Source organism: Gopherus flavomarginatus, chromosome 10 (assembly GCF_025201925.1).
Source record: "Gopherus flavomarginatus isolate rGopFla2 chromosome 10, rGopFla2.mat.asm, whole genome shotgun sequence".
In the NCBI taxonomy this organism is placed as follows: domain Eukaryota; kingdom Metazoa; phylum Chordata; order Testudines; family Testudinidae; genus Gopherus; species Gopherus flavomarginatus.
In genome coordinates, this window is record NC_066626.1 from 81927202 (window position 1) to 81947460 (window position 20259).

The 20259-nt window shown below is 66.7% G+C and overlaps 1 protein-coding gene across 4 annotated transcripts in view; it reads left to right on the top strand.

The window, feature by feature from the left end:
- SPEG (striated muscle enriched protein kinase) overlaps positions 1 to 20259 on the top strand; it is a 109804-nt gene that overhangs the window by 48360 nt on the left and 41185 nt on the right. For all 4 annotated transcript variants that reach the window (XM_050969633.1, XM_050969634.1, XM_050969635.1 and 1 more), the window contains 8 exons: positions 1308 to 1490; positions 5497 to 5708; positions 5985 to 6073; positions 7856 to 8031; positions 11405 to 11665; positions 13272 to 13430; positions 13913 to 14102; positions 19447 to 19676. In XM_050969633.1, the coding sequence (XP_050825590.1) occupies positions 1308 to 1490; positions 5497 to 5708; positions 5985 to 6073; positions 7856 to 8031; positions 11405 to 11665; positions 13272 to 13430; positions 13913 to 14102; positions 19447 to 19676 (1500 nt within the window). The remainder of the gene's footprint in view (positions 1 to 1307; positions 1491 to 5496; positions 5709 to 5984; positions 6074 to 7855; positions 8032 to 11404; positions 11666 to 13271; positions 13431 to 13912; positions 14103 to 19446; positions 19677 to 20259) is intronic.

The window sequence follows — 20259 nt, forward strand, 5'->3', positions numbered from 1 at the left end:
AGCCCAGGGCCAGGTGCTTCGGGAGTGAAGCTCTGGCTGGGCTGTGCAGCATGTGGGGTTTGCCAGGTGGGCTGGGGCTCAGGGCTGCCCTGCCTGCGCTCCCCTGGGCACCACCTGGCAGCGTGGGGATGTTTGCGTGATGGCCAACTGTGCTGTGGAGCCGCCCCTCATGCCCGGACACCGCGTCCGGGTCTGAGGATGGCACAAGGTGCCAGCTGGAGAATTGCAGTGACTCCAGCTGTGCTGGGTGGGCGGGGGGAGCAGGGGACAGAGAGGCTCCGCACGCAGCACTCGATGGGCAGCCCGGACCTGAGATCTGGGGCAGGGGAACGAAGCCCTGGCTGGCAAAGGGCCTTGCCCAGCGTCACACCGGGGCAGTGGCAGGAGGTCGGAGTCTCTGTCCCAGCCACTGTCTGTATCTGGGCTGGGGGCTGCTGGGGGCTGCCTGGGGATCTAGCCGGGCTCGGCCATTGCTGGGGGGCAGGGGAATCTGTGTGGGCAGCAGGGGCACAAGGGGGAAGGGAGGGAGCAGAGCCCCCGTTGTCAGGGCAGCGCTTCCTGGCCATGTGCAGAGAGACGGGGTGCCCGGCGCAGGCCACCTGCAGCAGCGCATCTCCAGACCAGCCACTAGGGGGCAGGAGAGTCACGGGAACCGCTGCGGGTCTGGTCCTGGCTACACCTGGGGGGCAACGTGCCCCCAGAAATAACGGGGAGCAGTGCTGCCCCCCCAGGGCCCCAGTGTAGCGATGGGGGCCACTGACGATGAGGGGCACGTGGTGCCCTGACCCCCGGCAGTGATGGGGGGGGCCTGATGACGTGCGCAAGGTGCCCTCCCCCCGGCAATGATGAGGGGGCCCTAACGATGAGGGGCACACGGTGCCCTGTCCCCTGGCAGCGATGGGGGGCCTGGCAACGTGCGCACGGTGCCCTCACCCCCGGCAGTAATGGGGCCCTAACGATGACGGGCGCGCGGTGCCCTCCCCCCCGGCAGTGATGGGGGGCCTGATGACGTGTGCACGGTGCCCTCCCCCCGGCAGTGATGGGGGGGCCCTAATGATGAGGGGCGCGTGGTGCCCTCCCCCCCGGCAGTAATGGGGGGGCCCTAACGACGGGCGTGTGGTGCCCTCCCCCCCGGCAGTGGGGGGGGCCCTGACGACGAGGGGCACACGGTGCCCTGCCCCCCACCAGTGATGGGGGGGCCCTGACGACGAGGGGTGTGGGGTGCCCTGCCCCCCGGCAGTGAGGGGGGGCCCCGACGATGGGCGCACGGTGTCATGACCCCGGTGACCTGCTCTCTCCCACCCCAGTGTCCTGGAGGAAGGATGGCATCCTGCTGAGGGGCAGCGCCTGGCGCCCCATCAAAGTGGAGGGCGAGCGCCACACCCTGCTGGTGCAGAGCGCCCGGGGGACCGACGCCGGCCTGTACACGGTCACGGCGGCCAACGAGGTGGGGGAGTCGTGCTGCAGCGCCAGGCTGACTGTGCAGCCGGGTGAGTGCTGGGGGCACGGGGCCCGCGGGGGGCGGGCAGGCCTGACCTGGGGGGCGGCTCAGCCCGAGTAGGGTGACCAGACAGCAAGTGTCAACAAGCAGGACTGGGGTGGGGGTAATAGGAGCCTATATAAGAAAAAGCCCCCCAGATCGGGACATCTGGGCTCCCTCAGCCCGAGGAGGAGGAGCAGGCCAGAGCCGGGGTAAGTGGGGGGAGGCTGAGCGCTGGGCAAGCTCCCAGCTCCGCTCCTGCTGTCGCTGGCAGGACCCAGGCTCCCTTACCCTACAAGGCTGTGTCTGAGCCGGGCGTGACGTGCGGCCAGCCGGGAGCCCAGAGGGGCCTGCTGCCTGCCTGGGTCCTCGCCCCCCCGGATCCCCAGCAGGGCCCGTCAGCACCCTGGCACTGCCCCCGCAACCCCAGCCCTGCTCCTCGCCCCCCTGATCCCCAGCGGGGCCCATCAGCACCCTGGCAGTGCCCCCGCAGCCCCCAGCCCTGCTCCTCGCCCCCCTGGATCCCCAGCGGGGCCTGTCAGCACCCTGGCACCGCCCCCGCAGCCCCCAGCCCTGCTCCTCGCACCCCCCGATCCCCAGCGGGGCCCGTCAGCACCCTGGCACTGCCCCCGCAGCCCCCAGCCCTGCTCCTCGCCCCCCTGATCCCCAGCGGGGCCTGTCAGCACCCTGGCACCGCCCCCGCAGCCCCCAGCCCTGCTCCTCGCCCCCCCGGATCCCCAGCAGGGCCCATCTGCACCCTGGCAGTGCCCCCGCAGCCCCCAGCCCTGCTCCTCGCCCCCCCAGTTCCCCAGCGGGGCCCATCAGCACCCTGGCAGTGCCCCCGCAGCCCCCAGCCCTGCTCCTCGCACCCCCCGATCCCCAGCAGGGCCCGTCAGCACCCTGGCACTGCCCCCACAGCCCCCAGCCCTGCTCCTCGCCCCCCTGATCCCCAGCGGGGCCCGTCAGCACCCTGGCACCGCCCCCGCAGCCCCCAGCCCTGCTCCTCGCCCCCCCGGATCCCCAGCAGGGCCCGTCAGCACCCTGGCACTGCCCCCGCAGCGCCCAGCCCTGCTCCTCGCCCCCCTGATCCCCAGCGGGGCCCATCAGCACCCTGGCAGTGCCCCCGCAGCCCCCAGCCCTGCTCCTCGCCCCCCCCCCGGATCCCCAGCGGGGCCTGTCAGCACCCTGGCACTGCCCTCGCAGCCCCCAGCCCCGCTCCTCGCCCCCCCGGATCCCCAGCGGGGCCCGTCAGCACCCTGGCAGTGCCCCCGCAGCCCCCAGCCCTGCTCCTCGCCCCCCCGGATCCCCAGCGGGGCCCGTCAGCACCCTGGCACTGCCCTCGCAGCCCCCAGCCCCGCTCCTCGCCCCCCTGGATCCCCAGCGGGGCCCGTCAGCACCCTGGCACTGCCCCCGCAGCCCCCAGCCCTGCTCCTCGCCCCCCCGGATCCCCAGCGGGGCCCGTCAGCACCCTGGCACTGCCCCCGCAGCCCCCAGCCCTGCTCCTCAGCACCCCGCCGCCTTCGCGGGCCCCAGCACAAGGCCCCAGGGAGGCTTTCCTTATGGGGGCCCTGCCCTGGACGGCAGCCAGGCCGAGGGCTCCAGCGGGCACCGCCTGGCGAAACCCCAGGGCCTGGGCTCCCCCCTCAGAGCTGCCAAGCGCTCCCTTCCCAGGGGCTATCCCGGCTGGCCAGGGGCTACCTAGCACCCCAGGGTGCTGAGCCTGGCTGCTCCCCGCCCGCGCCCAGGCCACTCCGGGTCCCCAGGGTGCCCGGCCACCAGCAGCAGGTTCACCCAGCCCGTGCCATGGCCGCCCCCCTTCAGCCGGGCTGGGGAGGCGAAGCTGCCCTGGGCTGGCCGTGCCCGGGAGGGCACCGGGCGGTACCGCCTGCTGGTGCTGGGGCGCGGGGAGGCGTAGCGCCTGACGGTACCGAAATGGACCCCCCCCGGGGGCCCCCCACCGGCTGGGGGGGCGGGGCCAGCAGAGAGCGGGGCCGGCCTGGCTGCGCCCATCCCCGTGGCGTCGGATCCGGCCCCGCCCCGGCGTGTCGCGGTCTCCGCTCCCCGGCCGGGCTCGCTGCGGGGATGGAGCCGGCCGGGTCCTGCCGCCAGCCGCTGCGGGAGCCGCCCGCCGCCCGGGGTGAGTCGCGGCCCGGCGCGGCCCGCGGGCGCTGGGACCCCGCAGAGACGGGCCGGGCCGGGGAGGGGCGTGTCCCCCCCCCGGCCCCTCTCCCCGCACCGGGGTGTGCTCGGCTCCCTGCCCCTTCCCGGGCCCCTCTCCCCGCACCGGGGTGTGCTTGGCTCCCTGCCCCCAACCCCCCCCCCAGGGACCCCTCTGCCCGCACTGGGTGTGCACGGGTCCCTGCCCCCAACCCCCCCCCGGGACCCCTCTGCCCACACCGGGTGTGCCCGGCTCCCTGCCCCCCCCCAGGGACCCCTCTGCCCACACCGGGTGTGCCCGGCTCCCTGCCCCCCCCCCCGGGACCCCTCTGCCCACACCGGGTGTGCCCGGCTCCCTGCCCCCCCCCCCGGGACCCCTCTGCCCACACCGGGTGTGCACGGCTCCCTGCCCCCCCCCCGGGACCCCTCTGCCCACACCGGGTGTGCACGGCTCCCTGCCCCCCCCCAGGGACCCCTCTGCCCACACCGGGTGTGCCTGGCTCGCTGCCCCCCCCCGGGACCCCTCTGCCCACACCGGGTGTGCACGGCTCCCTGCCCCCCCCCCCCAGGGACCCCTCTGCCCACACCGGGTGTGCCCGGCTCCCTGCCCTCACAGGACCCCTCTGCTCGCACCAGTGTTGGCCCCTGAGGAGCTGTGATTTTGGGGCTCTGGCCGGTCCCCGAGGGGTGTTTCTGTGCTGTGTTTCTATCCCTGCACCCAGAGGATGGCTTCCAGGCCACAGAGCCCCTGGCCCCCAGGCTGGGCACCGCTTGCCTCTCTCTTGGGGCAGGGGAACGGACCTGGGCCACTGTTCCTGCAGCTGGTGCCCCCTCCAGCCTGGGCTCCCTGCTCCCCCTTGCCCTGTGCAGCAATTAGCCCCTTGTGTACTAGCGCGAGGGGGGCGGGGGGTTGAGCACATGGGGGGCCCTCTGTTGTGGGGGCAGGGCAGCCTGACGCCCTTGATCTGTCATCCCCACCCGGCTCCCCAGGGCCACGGGCACATGGCCTGTCCTATAGGGTAGATGCCTGAACCTGTCACCCTGGTATCTGAGCAGGGCTCCCTGGCCTGCGAGTGGCTGGGACGGGGCTAGCAGCCAGGTCTTCAGCCCTGAGCCCTGTGCCGGCGATGCTCAGCCCCTGCCCCTCAGCATCCCGCTGCCCCTGCAAGCCGGGGGGCAGGGGTTGGAGTGCCCGGGGGCTCATCAGCCAGGCCCAGCCTCTTCCCGCCCCCAGCAGCTTTCGGAGATGAACCCCAGGGCCCTGCCCCGGGGTCACCGGCCTGCGCGCTCCCAGAGCTCTGTCCTTGCCCGCGGGGCCTGTTCCCCTCTGCGGCAGGACCCCAACGCTGGCGTGAGCGCGGCTGCCAATGTCACCTTCAGCCCTGGAGAGCCGGGCTGGTGGGCGGACGACGGGCGGTGGCATCCTCGTGAGCCAGCCTGGTCCCCTATCTCAGCCGCTTCTTGTCTGCCTGGTCTGGCCTGGCCGCCTTCCCATGCTGGGCCGGGCAGCCGCACCCCTGCACTCACCCCTGGGCTCTGAAAGGGTTTGGCAGGGGGGCTCCCACGGGGCTGCTGCAGGGTCCCATCCATCCCCTCCTCTCAGGCTGGGGTGTCAGGATGAGACCCCCCCACAGTGCTTGAGAGAAGGCAGGCCGGGGGTGAGGGATGGGGGAGCTGAGCTGTGCTTTGAGGAGCCCGCCCGCCTGCTCTGCCCTGGGCGTGCTGCCACCCTGGGTGCCCCGCTGCCCTTCCTGTCCCACGGGACCTTGCCCGCTGCTGCCATCCCAGCCAGGGGCTTGCTGGGGCCAGGTGACCTGGTACCCTTAACCGACTTTGCTGCCTGCTCTCTCCTGAGCCAGCGCCCCCTGCGGAGAGCCAGGGGTCCCTGCCGCCCCCCCTGGCCCTGGCCAGCCCCATCACGTCGGACGAGGAGTACCTGAGCCCCCTGGAGGAATTCCCAGCGTCCAGGACCCCCCAGCAACAGCTGGCCGGGAAGCTGCAGCACACAGTCGATCTCGGCACCGCCCGCAGCCCGGTGGAGACCAACTTCAAGGCTGCCCCCACCTTTGAGGTGAGGGGGCGGGTCCCGGGGGGGGAGCCCCCCTGTCTGCCTGCCGGTCCTGGTGCCCCGGGGTCACTAGGTTGGGGTTTGCCTGCCCCTGAGCCCTGCTGTAGCCTGGACGCAGCCTGGGCCGCGCTGCCCCCCCGGGCTCTGAGACAGCGGCGCCCACCTCGGGCGTCCTCTCCTATTGGCTTGTCTTGCGGTGCTGGGGTGACCCTCGCTCCCTGCTCTGGTGCCCGTGGGCAGCCCTGTCTGATGCCCGCCCCCATGTGCTTCCCATCCCAGCTGGCTCTGTGTGACCTGTCAGTGCTGGAGGGGCAGGACGTCAGCATGAGTATCCGGGTCCGGGGCGAACCCAAACCCATCATCCACTGGTGAGTCCTCCGGCACGGGCTCCCTGGCTTTGGGTGGGGAGGGGGTCCCGGGCCCTGGTGCCGTTAGTGTTACTGTAGGAACTCTCCTTCAACAGGACGGGAACAGTCTGAATGGGGCACAGGGCAGCGACTGGCTGTTCCGGGAGGCAGGGAATGGGGCACGGGGCAGGGACTGGCTGGCCCAGGGGGCCAGGGAATGGGGCACGGGGCAGCGACTGGCTGTTCCATGGGGGTGAGGAATGGGGCATGTGGCAGGGACTGGCTGGCCCAGGGGGGCGGGGAATGGGGCACGGGGCAGGGACTGGCTGGCCCAGGAGGTCAGGGAATGGGGCACGGGGCAGGGACTGGCTGTTCCAGGAGGTCAGGGAATGGGGCACGGGGCAGGGACTGGCTGTTCCAGGGGGCCAGGGAATGGGGCACGGGGCAGGGACTGGCTGGCCCAGGGGGGCAGGGAATGGGGCACGGGGCAGGGACTGGTTGTTCCAGGGGGGCGGGGCATGGGGCACGGGGCAGGGACTGGCTGGCCCAGGAGGTCAGGGAATGGGGCACGGGGCAGGGACTGGCTGTTCCAGGAGGTCAGGGAATGGGGCACGGGGCAGGGACTGGCTGTTCCAGGGGGCCAGGGAATGGGGCATGTGGCAGGGACTGGCTGGCCCAGGGGGGCGGGGAATGGGGCACGGGGCAGGGACTGGCTGGCCCAGGAGGTCAGGGAATGGGGCACGGGGCAGGGACTGGCTGTTCCAGGAGGTCAGGGAATGGGGCACGGGGCAGGGACTGGCTGTTCCAGGGGGCCAGGGAATGGGGCACGGGGCAGCGACTGGCTGTTCCATGGGGGTGAGGAATGGGGCACGGGGCAGGGACTGGCTGGCCCAGGGGGGCGGGGAATGGGGCACGGGGCAGGGACTGGCTGGCCCAGGAGGTCAGGGAATGGGGCACGGGGCAGGGACTGGCTGTTCCAGGAGGTCAGGGAATGGGGCACGGGGCAGGGACTGGCTGTTCCAGGGGGCCAGGGAATGGGGCACGGGGCAGGGACTGGCTGGCCCAGGGGGGCAGGGAATGGGGCACGGGGCAGGGACTGGTTGTTCCAGGGGGGCGGGGCATGGGGCACGGGGCAGGGACTGGCTGGCCCAGGGGGGCGGGGAATGGGGCACGGGGCAGGGACTGGCTGGCCCAGGGGGGCGGGGAATGGGGCACGGGGCAGGGACTGGCTGGCCCAGGGGGGCAGGGAATGGGGCACGGGGCAGGGACTGGCTAGCCCAGGGGGGCAGGGAATGGGGCACGGGGCAGGGACTGGCTGTTCCAGGGGGCCGGGGAATGGGGCACGGGGCAGGGACTGGCTGTTCCAGGGGGCCAGGGAATGGGGCACGGGGCAGGGACTGGCTGGCCCAGGGGGGCAGGGAATGGGGCATGGGGCAGGGACTGGTTGTTCCAGGGGGGCGGGGCATGGGGCACGGGGCAGGGACTGGCTGGCCCAGGGGGGCGGGGAATGGGGCACAGGGCAGGGACTGGCTGGCTCAGGGGGGTGGGGAATGGGGGAGGGCCCTGTCCCCTCTAGGGGGTGCCGGCTCCCATCCGGCCCTAGGGCAGGGACCGGCTGGCTCGGGGTAGGGAGTGGGGAATGGGGCGGGGGCCTGGCTCCTCCAGGGGGTGCTGGCTCCCGTCCGGCCCAGGGCAGGAGATGGTCTGGGTGGGGCAGGAGGCAGGGGAGAACCGTGGGTTCGGTCAGTGCCAGGTGGGCTGTGCCCCCAGGTGAGGGCCGGCTCTGACTGTCCCCCCCCTCAGGCTGAGGAACCGGCAGCCGGTGAAGGTGGGCCGGCGGCTCTCCGTGGCGGAGGGGGAGGGCGGCTCCTGCACCCTGCACATCCTGGCGGCAGAGCGCGCAGACGCCGGCTTCTACGCCTGCAAAGCCATCAACGAATACGGCACCAAGCAGTGCGAGGCCAAGCTGCAGGTCCGAGGTAACGCCCAGGCCTGGCCGCGCCCCTCACGCTGGGCTGCAGGGGGCCGGGGGGCCCCGAGAGGAGCTGCTTCCAGGACAGGGTGAGGCGCGTCTGCCTGGCCCTGCGTCTGCAGGGACCGGTGCCTGGGCCAGCGGCCGGGCCACGCACCATCCCCAGCGCGGCACCTGGCACTGGCGGGGGGGGGGGGGGGATGGCACGGGAGGCTGGAGAGGTGGATCCCAGTGGAGATGGACAAACTGCTGTGTAGAACTGAGAGAAAAGTCAGATCTCTCCTACCCCCTATTCCCGCCATTCTGTCCCAGCCCTGGGCTCCCCCCAGCTCTGCCGGTGCCCCTCACTCCCGACCTGCAGCCCCTGCTAGCCCAGCCGTGGGGCCCCTCTACACACAGCTCTGCTGGTGCCCCGTCTGGGACTGCTCCCTACGAACCCAGTCAGGACTCTGGTGAAGTCTCCTCTCTCTGAACAGTGTCTTCAGGCAGGAAGCTTCCACCTTCCTGGGTCTGACCCTGGAGCATTCAGCATTCTCTGCCCCTCCGTGCACTTCCCACAGCGAGCCCCCCCCCCAGCGGGGTCCTGGGGGGGGCCACAGGGTCCTGCACCCCCACTTCGCAGTCAGACGTGACTCTCAGCCAGCCAGTAACACAGAGGTTTATTCGATGACAGGAACAGGGTGTAACACAGAGCTTGTAGATACAGCGAACTGGACCCCTCGGCCGGGTCCATTCTGGGGGGGCAGTGAGCCCCGACCCCAGTTCTAGGCCTCCCTCCATTTCCCCAGCCAGCTCCAAACTGACACTCTCCAGCCCCTCCTCTGCCTTTGTCCCTCTCCCGGGCCAGGAGGCCCCTGATCTCTTTGTCTCCAGCACCTTCAGCTGGCACCTTGCCGGGGAGGGGCCCAGGCCATCAGTTGCCAGCAGACAGGGTGTCGCCATTCTCTGTGCAGACACCATCACACCTGCCCCCTAGGGCTCTGCAACAATCACCCTTATCCCACCACCTAGATACCTGAGAAAGGCATAGGGGAAACTGAGGCACACACAGTCTTCGGAGAAAACATTAAAAACATTCCCACTTTGTCACACCTCTCGATCCCAACCCGCAGCCCCTGCAACCCCAGCCCGGGGCTCCCCATCCATGGCCCTTCCAGAGCCTCTCAATCCTGACCCCACAGCCCCGTCCTATCCCAGCCCTAGGCTCCCCCGACTCTGCCAGTGCCCCTCAGTTACGACCCGCAGCCCCTGCGACCCCAGCCCTGGGCTCCCCATCCACAGCCCTTCCAGTGCCTCTCAATCCCGACTTCACAGCCCCCTCCTATCCCAGCTCTGGGCTCCCCTGGCTCTGTCACTGCCCCTCACTCCGAACCCCACAGCCCCTGCAAGCCCAGCCCTGCCGGGGCCCCTCACTCACGACCCGCAGCCCCTTCTATCTCAGCCCTGGGCTCCCCTGCACAGTTCTGCTGGTGCCCCTCAGTCCCTAACTGCACTGTAGTGCCGGGCCACATGGTGTCCTTGGGGTTGGTCCCTGCTGCTGGAGTTTCGTGGCGTCCTGCCTGGGAGGAGAGCTCTGCCCATGGGCACACGGGTGGCTCCATCTCAGCCAGGTTCTGCCCCCCGTCCCTGTGTGCCTTGCCATGCGCAGGACGCCCGTGGCTCGCTGGGCCATGTTGGGGGCTCCTGGCCCTGCTGCTCTGGTGTTTCCTTTGCTGCCACTGCAGTGCCCTGCGGGATGCTGTGGCACCGATCCCTGGGAGACCAGACACCTCCCGGCCATGCCAGCTGCTGCCCCCTTACAGACGGCAAAGGGGCAGCAGGAGCCCAGCAGCAGGGCTTGGGCCCAGGCCTGCCACCTGGCATGGGGGCTGTTGGGGCCTTCTCAGGCTGCCAGCTGAGGGGGGACAGTTCTGCTGCCTGGGCACTGGCGTGGCCCATCCCGTTCCCACCCGGCACGGGGGTCACACGGCAGCTCCAGTGAGACGGAGCCTGTTTGGCGCCTGCTGGGGTGGAGCTGAGTTACTAGCTGAGGGCCGAGCCGGGCTGGGCTGGGCTGCAGACCCCTGGGGCAGCTTCTGGGCCCCTAGGGCAGACCAGGACCCTGCTGCCCCAGGCCAGGTCCCAGCAGACGCCCAGCCCCTCTGCAGGCAGGGATGTCGTGTGCCCGTGTCGTGTGCCCGTGTCCCGTGCCCGTCTCGGCTGCACTAACCCTGCTGCTTGCTGACTGCGGTTTTTGTCTGTACACAGGGGGAGTGCGATAAGGGGCCGCGGCCTCGGGGCTCTCTCTTAGGCGCCGGACCTCGCCTTGCGTTCTTGCCGTCTGCTCCGAAGGGACGGAGTGACCAAGGGGCAGGGCCTGGTGCCCGGGCCTGGCCCCCGACCCGCCGCCACCTCCTGGACTCTGGGCTGCAAGGCTAACACGTGGACTGGCTGGGCGGCGGGGGAGGCGTGGGGGGGCCAGGCTGGCATAGCACAGTGATGGCCCCAGGGGGCGCTGCTGGCCCAGCTGGGCCACGCCCGCGGCTGCGTGATGCTGTCTGTCTCGCTCTGTCCGTGTGTCCGCGTCTCTGTGTCCTGCTGCTCCTCGTCAGCACTGCCAAGGAGCAGGGAGCCTCTCTGCTGAGACCGTGCCAGCCGGGACTGGGCAGCCTGGGAACGAACACGCCTGGGGGGCGGGGGCAGGAGACCCACTGCCCCCGACCCCTCCCCGGAGAGCAGCCTCTGCCCAGCCAGCATCGGGCGCCGGCTGTGAAGTAGCACAAATGGCTCCCCCCAGAGCACTGTGCTGGCAGGGCCCCTCCGGCACCCCGGGGGTCCCCCGGCCTGGGGGCTCCCGGCGGGGGGAGCGGCCCCAGGGAGCTGGGGCTGGGGGCTCCTGGCGGGGGGAGCGGCCCCAGGGGGCTGGCGGCTGGGATATTTTTGTAGCTCTAATAAAATGTGTTTGGTAAAGCGCCGTGTGGTTTGTTCGTGGCACAGACCCCCAAGCCCTGTCTGATCCTCCTGCCCCTGTCACCCTGTTATCCGCTGCCTCCTCGCTGTCCTAGGGTGCCATGCATCTTGCACCCCTTCCACGGGGCCTGCCCCCCACTCCCAGCGTGTCCCTGGGGGGCCCTGACCCCATTCCTGACAGGTCCCAAGGGCCCTGCCCCCCACCTTGCCCAGGCCCCCTGCCCCTCTCCCATTCATTCCCTGCATGCCCCAGGGAGCCCTGCCCATCCCCCCATTCCCAGTGCACTCTGCCCCACTCCCATTCCTGTGTGTCCCGGGGGCCCTGGGCACCCTGCCCCCCCCCCCCCGCTCCCTGCATGTCTTAGCCCTGCACGCTGCCCCGCCCCCCGTCGTCGCCATTCAGTGGCTCAGGTGCGTTTCTTTCTCCCCAGCACACCCCGCGAGCCAGGCCCTGGCTGTGCTGGCACCGCTGCAGGACGTGACGGTCGGGGCCGGGGAGCTGGCGCTCTTCGAGTGCCTGGTGACGGGCCCGCCGGACCTGGACGTGGACTGGCTCTCGCGGGGGCGGCTGCTGCAGCCCGCCCTGCTGAAGTGCAAGATGCACTTTGACGGGCACAAGTGCAAGCTGCTGCTCACCTCCGTGCACGAGGACGACAGCGGCGTCTACACCTGCAAGCTGAGCACAGCCAGGGGTAAGGGGCTCTGCACCCAGCCTGCCGAGGTAACCCCTGCCCGCGAGGCGCCACAGCCTGGGATCCTTGAGGGACCAGACCGTCCGTGGGGACTCTCTGGGCTCCCCTCAGCCAGGCCCAGGCTGCGATTGCTGGGAGCCCCTCATTCGACGCTGGAACCTGGCCTGAGGGGTGGGGCTGGAGGGCCCAGCGGGGCTCTGGTTTGGTGCCCCGCCCCCAAGTTACAGGCTGATGCTGTGGGGAGGGACCAACCTGGGCTGGGTCTGCCCTTCCTCCTAGGGGGGGCGGGAGCTGAGCATGGCCCAGGCCTGGGGCTGCTTGGGCCGGCGCTGAGCGAGGCTTCGGTGTTGGCCAGGCTCCCATTGCTCTGCTGCACCCTTTAGTGATGGGGTCGGGACATGGGTGTGCTGGGGGGCTGAGCCACTCTACTGTTACCCAGCGGAGTGGGTGGCAGCTCCCCCCAGGGCCGGGCGAGGGGCAATGGAGTCCTGGGGCCTGTCCTGCTGCTGGCCAGGGCCCTGCATCCTCAGCATCCGTCCCCCCGGCTTTCTTTCCCTGGAGAAGGGGGGCAGGGCCCAGTTCTTTGGGCATCTGCTACGGAAAAGAGGCCACCGGCTGGCTGGTGTCTCTCCGGCGGGTTGGGAACTGCACTCGGCACGTCCCGCAGCTGCGGCTGCGTTGCAGCACTGGGCAGGGAGGAGCCCCCGGGTAGGATCCGAAACGGGGAGGTGAGAGTCACTTAGACAAGAGAGGGGTCTTCAGGTCGGCCAGGCCTGACAAAATGCGCCCGGGCTGCTGAAGGAGCGGACGAGATCGCTGAGCCGCTAGCGCTGGGCGGAGCTCCTGGAGGGCGAGGAGACGCCTGCAAACGGGAAAAGGGCAAAGCGAGTGCCCAGTTGTCAACAGGGAACGAAGGACAACCCAGGGCATTGCAGACCAGTCAGCTTAACAACCTGGGGAATTGCAGACCAGTCACCTTAACACACTGGGGAATTGCAGACCAATCAGCTGAACAACCCCGGGGAATTGCAGACTAGTCAGCTTAAGAACCCGGGGCATTGCAGACCAGTCACCTTAACACGCTGGGGCATTGCAGACCAGTCACCTTAACAAACTGGGGCATTGCAGACCAGTCACCTTAACAAACTGGGGCATTGCAGACCAGTCACCTTAACTTCCAACCCGGAAAGATAATGGAGCAAATTGTTAAGCAAACAATTTGCAACCCACCCCCTCAGCCACTAACCTCCCAGCAACCAACCTCCCCACCTCAGCCGCTAACCCCCAGCCACGCCCCCCCACCTCAGCCACTAACCTCCCAGCAACCAACCCCCCCACCTCAGCCACTAACCCCCAGCCACTGCCCCCCCAGCCACTGCCCCACCTCAGCCACTAACCCCCCAGCCACTGCCCCCATGGAGTGGAGAACACACCCTGAGCCCATCCAGCGGCTCCTAGTGTCAGGCCCTGGGGACCAGGGGAGCCCTGAGCCCCTCCTGACCTGGTGCTGCAGGATCCCCCAGGCTGAAACCACCCGTAGCCCGCCCCCCCGTCTCCATGGGCCTGGCACACAGCCCCTCACCCCCTGCCCTGTCCTGCCTTGCAGAGGAGCTGACCTGCAGCGCCCGGCTCACCGTGCGCCCGTCGATCCAGCCACTCTTCACCCGCAAGTTGGAGGACCTGGCCGTGGTGAAGGGACGGATGGCGCGTTTCGACTGCAAGATCAGCGGCACCCCCATGCCCACCGTCACCTGGACCCACTTTGGTAGCAACCCTCCCCTGCCCCCACCCTCGCTGTGCCCCGAGCCCTGCCAGGAGACTCCCCCCCAGCTGTGCCCCGGGCTCTGCCAGGAGACCCCTGCCCCCCCCCCGTGGCTGTGCCTTGGGCCCTGCCAGGAGACACCCCCCGCGGCTGTGCCCGGGCCCTGCCAGGAGACCCTCCCTCCTCCCCCATGACAGTGCCCGGGCCCTGCCAGGAGACCCCCCCCCTTCCCCCCCCGCGGCTGTGCCTGGGCCCTGCCAGGAGACCCCCCCCGCGGCTGTGCCCCGGGCTCTGCCAGGAGACCCCCCTCCCCATGACCCCTCCGCTTGGAACGCGGCCAGGGCTGTGATCTGCCTGTGGCGTCCCTGCCGCGCTGTGCAGCCCTGGGCTGTCCCTAGCTGCAGCTGGCTGCTGGGCCTCTGCTCCAGGCTGCGGGTTCCCCCCCCCCCCCCTGGTGACATGGATTTCTCTGCCCCCCGCTGCAGGCCAGCCTGTGGAGGAAGGCGAGAACGTGCGGCTGCAGCAGGAGCGGGGGCTGCACTCGCTGCTCATCGCGCATGCGGACAGCGAGGACGAGGGGCAGTACGGGGTCTGTGCCACCAACGAGCAAGGCCAGGCGGAGTGCTCCGCCGAGCTGTACGTGGAGGAGCCGCGCCCGGCCGCCACCTCCCACAGGTAAGAGCCGGCTGGGGACCCCTCTGCAGTGGGGCCTGGCTCCTCCGCCGGGCTGCCCGAGGGGACCCTTCAGGTGACAGATCCAAGGGGAATGGGCAGGGGGATCTGCCTAGGGGCCATGTGTCAGTGCCAGCCGATGGTCTGCTCCGCTGCTCGGGTCTGGCCTGGGGGCCCACCCAGCTGTCCATAGAAGTGGTGGGCTCGGTGGTGGGGGGGGCGCTTTCCTAGCCCCCCAGGGGACTGGGACGTGCTGTTCAGGCCTGGGATGCTGGCAGCCGTGAGCTCCTATCCCAGCTCTGGCCTGGCTCCGGAGCTCACTGCTACCCCCAGCCGTGGCCAGCGCTCGGCCAGGCCTGGCCCAGGTATTTAGGCAGCGTAACCCAGTTCAGCGTCCGTTCCATCTCCCCCTTCACGTTGCCAGCGTCCACACCGCTGTGCTGCTGGGAGCATCCAGGCTGCGTCTCGGAACCGCACCAGTTTCTGATCACACGACCCAGACACACGAGAGCTGGGCCATTGGGCCGTCCCTTAGGTGGAGGGACCGGCTCTGGTCGGTTAGGAAGCCGTGAGCCGTCGTCTTCGTCCTTTGCAACGGGCTGGCTGCCCATCAGGAGCTGCTCGGGGGTTGGTCAGTGACTCAGAGGAGCCAGGAGTGACTCTTGCTGCTGTCGGGTTTCAGAGCTGGCTGTGCAGCTCTCTCAGCCTCTCCACTGGCTGTTAGAAAGGGGGTCAGAATGACTTCAGTTCTGCGGCAGTGCATTGTGGGCCATTGTCCGTCGCTGCTTGTTGTGGAATACCAAAGTGAGCAAAGTGCCCCTCAGTTTCCCGATAACGCTGCAGCATGTTCTGACTTTCCAGGACATTATCTCTGTGTACCTGGAAAGTAATCCACAATGGCCAGGTAGTGATGTGCTCGCGCCGCCGCTCCGCTTCTCCCCCTAGTCCCAGCACTTGTGCTGCACGTGGCTGGGAGGGGGGAGGAGGGGGAACGTGGCAGGGCCAGGGTGGGGATTTGGGGAAGGGGTTGGAATGGGGGTGGGGCAGGGATGGGGAAAGGGTGGAGTCGGAGTGGGGGCGGGACCAGGGGGCGCTGGGGAAAGTTGGCGCCTATGGCTGGGGGAGGGCCTGCAGGCAATTGCAGTCCCTTCGGGGGTGACCGACGTCAGCCCTTGGGTCACTTCCAAAGTCACTAGCCCTGTCATGAGTCACCCCAAGTTCCCGTGCGCTGTGGGGAGGGGGCAGTGGCTTCCCTGCCATTCGGGTGCTCAGTAGGCCCCTCCCTTGCCTGCAGGGACCTGCCCCCAGTGCACCGGGGTGGGGGGCAGGGTCCCAGTAGGGGCAGATGTTGGCTGGTGGCTATGGGGTTGCTGGAGCAGCTTCTGGACCCGGAGTGGGCACCCCAGGAGCAGTGTGGGCTGGGAGTCAGCGCTCCCGGGTGCTTCCCCAGTGTCACGGAGTCCCCGGGCCATATTCTGGAACTGAAGCTCCCACGGCTGTGTGACAGTGTACCCCGTAAGGCTTTATGGGGGTAGCTCAGAAATGTAGGTGTGATATAACTGGGATAGGGTGTTGCTACATGTGCCATGTAACACATCTGTGTAAAGGTTATGGTCTACTGGTTATGTCCATCCTAGCTGTATGCAGGCACCATTTGTGTGTTCAGAGTTATGAACACTGGCTGCATAATGGCTTGATTTCTAAGTAACCTTAGAACATTTGGTCACTTCCTGGGAAAGGAATGTGCAAGGTCAGTGCTCAGTCAGGAAGCACTTAACAGACAAAAGAGCTTGGAAGGCTCCAATCCACATAGGAGGGCTACCTGAGGAGGTTCAAGGTAGCATGTGAGTATTGACTGCTGCCTGCAGGTCCTGAGTCATGCATGGGCAGGTGACTTGCCCATGTGATTCCAAATCTCCATTTTGTGACTGGATTCTACACAGGGGGTGGAGGGGGTCTCCACCCACAAGAGAGTCTATTTAAACCCCTGGGAGGCCCCTCCATTTTGTCTTCAGCTAGCTAAAGAAGTAGCCTCTCCACCCCCCCAGGATACTTGAGGAGTAACTACAGGGGTGTGAGTGATTGCTGGACCCAGGCTAAAAGGAGATTAGTCTGTAAAAGGGAGAATCTGGAACTGGTGAGGATCTTATCTGGATTCAGTTTGATTAAACATAGATTTGCGCCTTTTATTTGATTTTGCTTGGTGACTGACTTTGTTCTGTCTGTTACTACTTGGAACCACTTAAATCCTACTATCTGTATTCAATAAAATCACTTTGTACTTATGAATTAACCCAGAGTATGTATTAATACTTGGGGGGAGGGGCAAACAGCTGTGCATCTCTCTCTATCAGTGTTATAGAAGGTGAATAATTTCTGAGTTTACCCTGTATAAGCTTTATACAGAGTAAAACAGATTTATTTGGGTTTAGACCCCACTGGGAGTTGGGCATCTGAGTGTTAAAGACATGAACACTTCTGTGAGCTGCTTTCAGGTAAACCTGCAGCTCTGGGGCAAGTAATTCAGACCCTGAGTCGGTGTTGGAGCAGACGGGCGTGTCTGGCTCAGCAAGACAGGGTGCTGGGGCCCCAAGCTGGCAGGGAAGGCAGGGGCAGAAGTGGTCTTGGCACATCGCGTGGCAGCTCCCAAGGGGGTTTCTGTGATCCAGCCCGTCACAGTGGCGTAGTCGGCAGGATCTGTGCACAGCTGATTGCTCTGAGACCCTGGTAGTGATTTCAAGTGAGTTTTAGGTGTGGTGGCTGGAGGACAGACAAAGTGGTTACTGGTTTGTTGTTTTCTGTTTGCTTATTTCGGGGGAGGAAAATAGGGACAGAAAAGGAAGCAAAATAAGTGCAAGGAGGAAGATCAGAAGAAACTAAAACTGCACAGGGTGCAAATTGCCCAGAAAGGCTGACTACTGGGCGCTGTGAAACTAAGAATCCCCTGAGCTGAGCGCACCCCAGTTTCAGTGAACTGCAGAGGTGTGTGGCCCAGCACAAGAAAGCAGGAAAATGAGTACCAGTGACACCGCTAATAAACTAGAGCTGGCCAGACTGGAAGCAACAGAGAAAGAAAATGAACATAAAAGACTGATGGAGAGGGAGGAGGCTGCCCACGAGAGGCCTATGGAGGCCCAGAGGGAGGCTCAGAAACATGAACTGGCTGTTATGGAGCTGAGGAGACAAAACTCTCCTCCTGCTGGATCTGCTTCCCCAAAAATCCACAAATGGGAGTGACTGTGTCCACAGTACGACGAGTCAAGCAATATCGCTGAGTATTTCATCACCGTTGAGAGACCGTGCACCCGCCGTGCCATCCCTGAAGGTCAGAAGATGGCCACATGGATAGCAAAATAGACTGGCAGAGCTCTGGACACATTCAATAAGATGCCTATTGATGTTGCTTCAAACTATGGTAAATTTAAGGAACTGGTTTTGAAACAGTTTCAGGTTATACCTGAAACCTGCAGTGTTAAATTCAGGAGTCTTAAGAGGGGATCTGGATTGAATAATGTGGCTTATGCTAATGCAATGAGAGATTTGGTAGATAAATGGGTGCGGGGGAAAGGCGTTACAAGCTTTGAAGGGATGTGTGATCTGGTTACTCAGGAACACTTCCTGAATGTGTGCAGTGATGATGTAAAACAGTACGTGTGGGACAAAACAGTAAATACAGTGGGTGAGTTAGCTGCGTTTGCAGACTCTTATGAACAAGCACAAGCTGCAGTCAAACCCAAACCTCTGGCAGAGGGGTGCAGGGTTGAGGGAAAGCAGAATCCCCATTTTACCCCTGGGTCTGGGAAAAAAGAGGCTGGGTGGTCACCTCCCCACGCCCCTCGTACTCGTCCCAAATTCCCTGGGCAAGCAGAGGAGCCCAGGAGGTGCTGGCATTGTGAGCCCACTGGGCACCTGAGGAGTGAGTGTCCCTTGCTGAGTGGAAACAGGCAACAAGTCACACATGACACTGCGGCGTCTCAGAGCCAGGCTGTGGCCTCTCTCCACACAGGGGTTGTAAAGGTTGCTTCTGCACAACCAAGCAATGAGCATACCCAGGCTGTTAAAATCAATGGTGACGTTTTTCTGGGATTGAGGACATGGGTGCTGAGATTTCTGATCCAGGAGAAGGATTTGTTGCCAGGTAAAATGGCAGGATTAGAGCTGGTCGGGGGTCACAACATCCTTGCACCTTTAGCTAAAGGACACATTTTGCTGGCCAGTGAGAGGTCTGTCATAGCTGGTAGCTGTGAGCCCACAGCTGGAGCAGGGTCACCTTCCCTTTTGGGCACCCCAGGAGCAGTGTGGACTGGGAGTCAGCACTCCCGGGTGCCTACCCGGTGTCACAGAGTCCCTGGGCGATGCTCTGGAACTGAAGCTCACATGGCTTCACCTCCTGGGTCTCTCCTTGGAGCATTCAGCATCCTCTGCCCCTCCGTGCGCTTCCCACAGTGAGCCCGCCCCAGTGGGGTCCTGGGGAAGCCACAGGGTCCCGCACCCCCACTTTGCAGTCAGACGTGACTCTCAGCCAGCCAGTAACACAGAGGTTTATTCGATGACAGGAACAGGGTCTAACACAGAGCTTGTAGGTACAGAGAACGGGACCCCTCAGCCGGGTCCATTCTGGGGGGCAGCGAGCCAGACCCCCACGTCTGCACTTCACTCCTCGTCCCCAGCCAGCCCCAACCTGACTCACTCTCCAGCCCCTCCTCTCTGGGCTTTTTTTCCCTTGGCCAGGAGGTCCCTGATCTCTTTGTCTCTAACACTTTCAGCTGGCACCTTGCAGGGGGAGGGGCCCAGGCCATTAATTGCCAGAAGACAGAATGTCTGTCTGTGCAGACACCATCCCACCTGCCCTCTAGAGCTCTGCACCAGTCACACTCCCTTCTCCAGGCCTGTCCCTGCAGGGCAGCGTGAGAAACCAGGCCTCATGCAGCTGCCCTGGCCCCTTCCAGCGGGTGACCCTTGGGGACGGAGCGGAGCTGCCCCCATCACGACCCGGGGGAGTCTGTGCACAGCCCTCCTGGGAGCAGCCCCCATGTCCCAGCAGCTCCCAGCTCAGCGACCCTGGGGGCCCTCCTGGGCAGGGTGCTCTGAGCCCTGCTCCATGGGAAGATCTGTGGGTTTCTGTTGGCGTGTGGGTGTCAGCCCCCACACTGGTCCCCTTAGAGCTGCCCACGCTGCCCCCAAGCTCTGAAGGCAGCTCTGGTGAGGTGGGGGTGGGGCACAGGCCAGCTCGGGCGGGAAGGTGAGCCCAGCAGAGTGGGATGGGCTGTACTTGCCCCACTGGCTCCCAGGTGCCCCTGCGGGGCCTGGGCCAGCTGGTGCAGTGGGCGTGTCTTGGCTGTTGCAGCTCCAAGCTGGAGAAGATGCCATCCATCCCGGAGGAGCCGGAGCTGCCAGAGAATGAGGTGGAGCGCTTCACCATGCCCGACTTCCTCCACCCGCTGCACGACCTGGACGTGGTGGAGTCCAAGGAGGCGGTGCTGGAGTGCCAGGTGGCCGGCCTGCCCTACCCCACCATCACCTGGTTCCACAACGGCACCAAGATCCGCAGCTCTGAGGACCGCAAGATGACCCAGTGTAGGGCTCTGGCCGGGCCGGGCCTACTCTACCCTGGGGGGACCGGGGGGGGCATCACACCGTGCCTGGCCTGAGCCACGGCCGAGGCCCGGCCCCCCTAACCCACAGCAACCGCTTCTCCAGTCATAGCCCTCGCTGCTTCCCCAGCCTGCCCCTCGGGGTCCCCCTCGGCCAGCTGCTCCAAGGGGACCTGCCAGCAGAACTGGGGTCAAAGTAAATGGAATCACAGCGCCCCCTGCTGGGAGAGGCCGGGCCGGAGTCAGCAGGAGCTCCCCCTATCCAGTGCTTCCACCCCGCTCCCCACAGCGCCCCCTGCTGGGAGAGGCTGGGCCGGAGTCAGCGGGAGCTCCCCCCAGCCAGTGCTTCCGCCCCGCTCCCCACAGCACCCCCTGCTGGGAGAGGCCAGGCTGGAGTCAGCGGGCGCTCCCCCCAGCCAGTGCTTCTGCCCCGCCCCCCCCCACAGCGCCCCCTGCTGGGAGAGGCCGGGCCGGAGTCAGCGGGAGCTCCCCCTATCCAGTGCTTCCACCCCGCTCCCCACAGCGCCCCCTGCTGGGAGAGGCTGGGCCGGAGTCAGCGGGAGCTC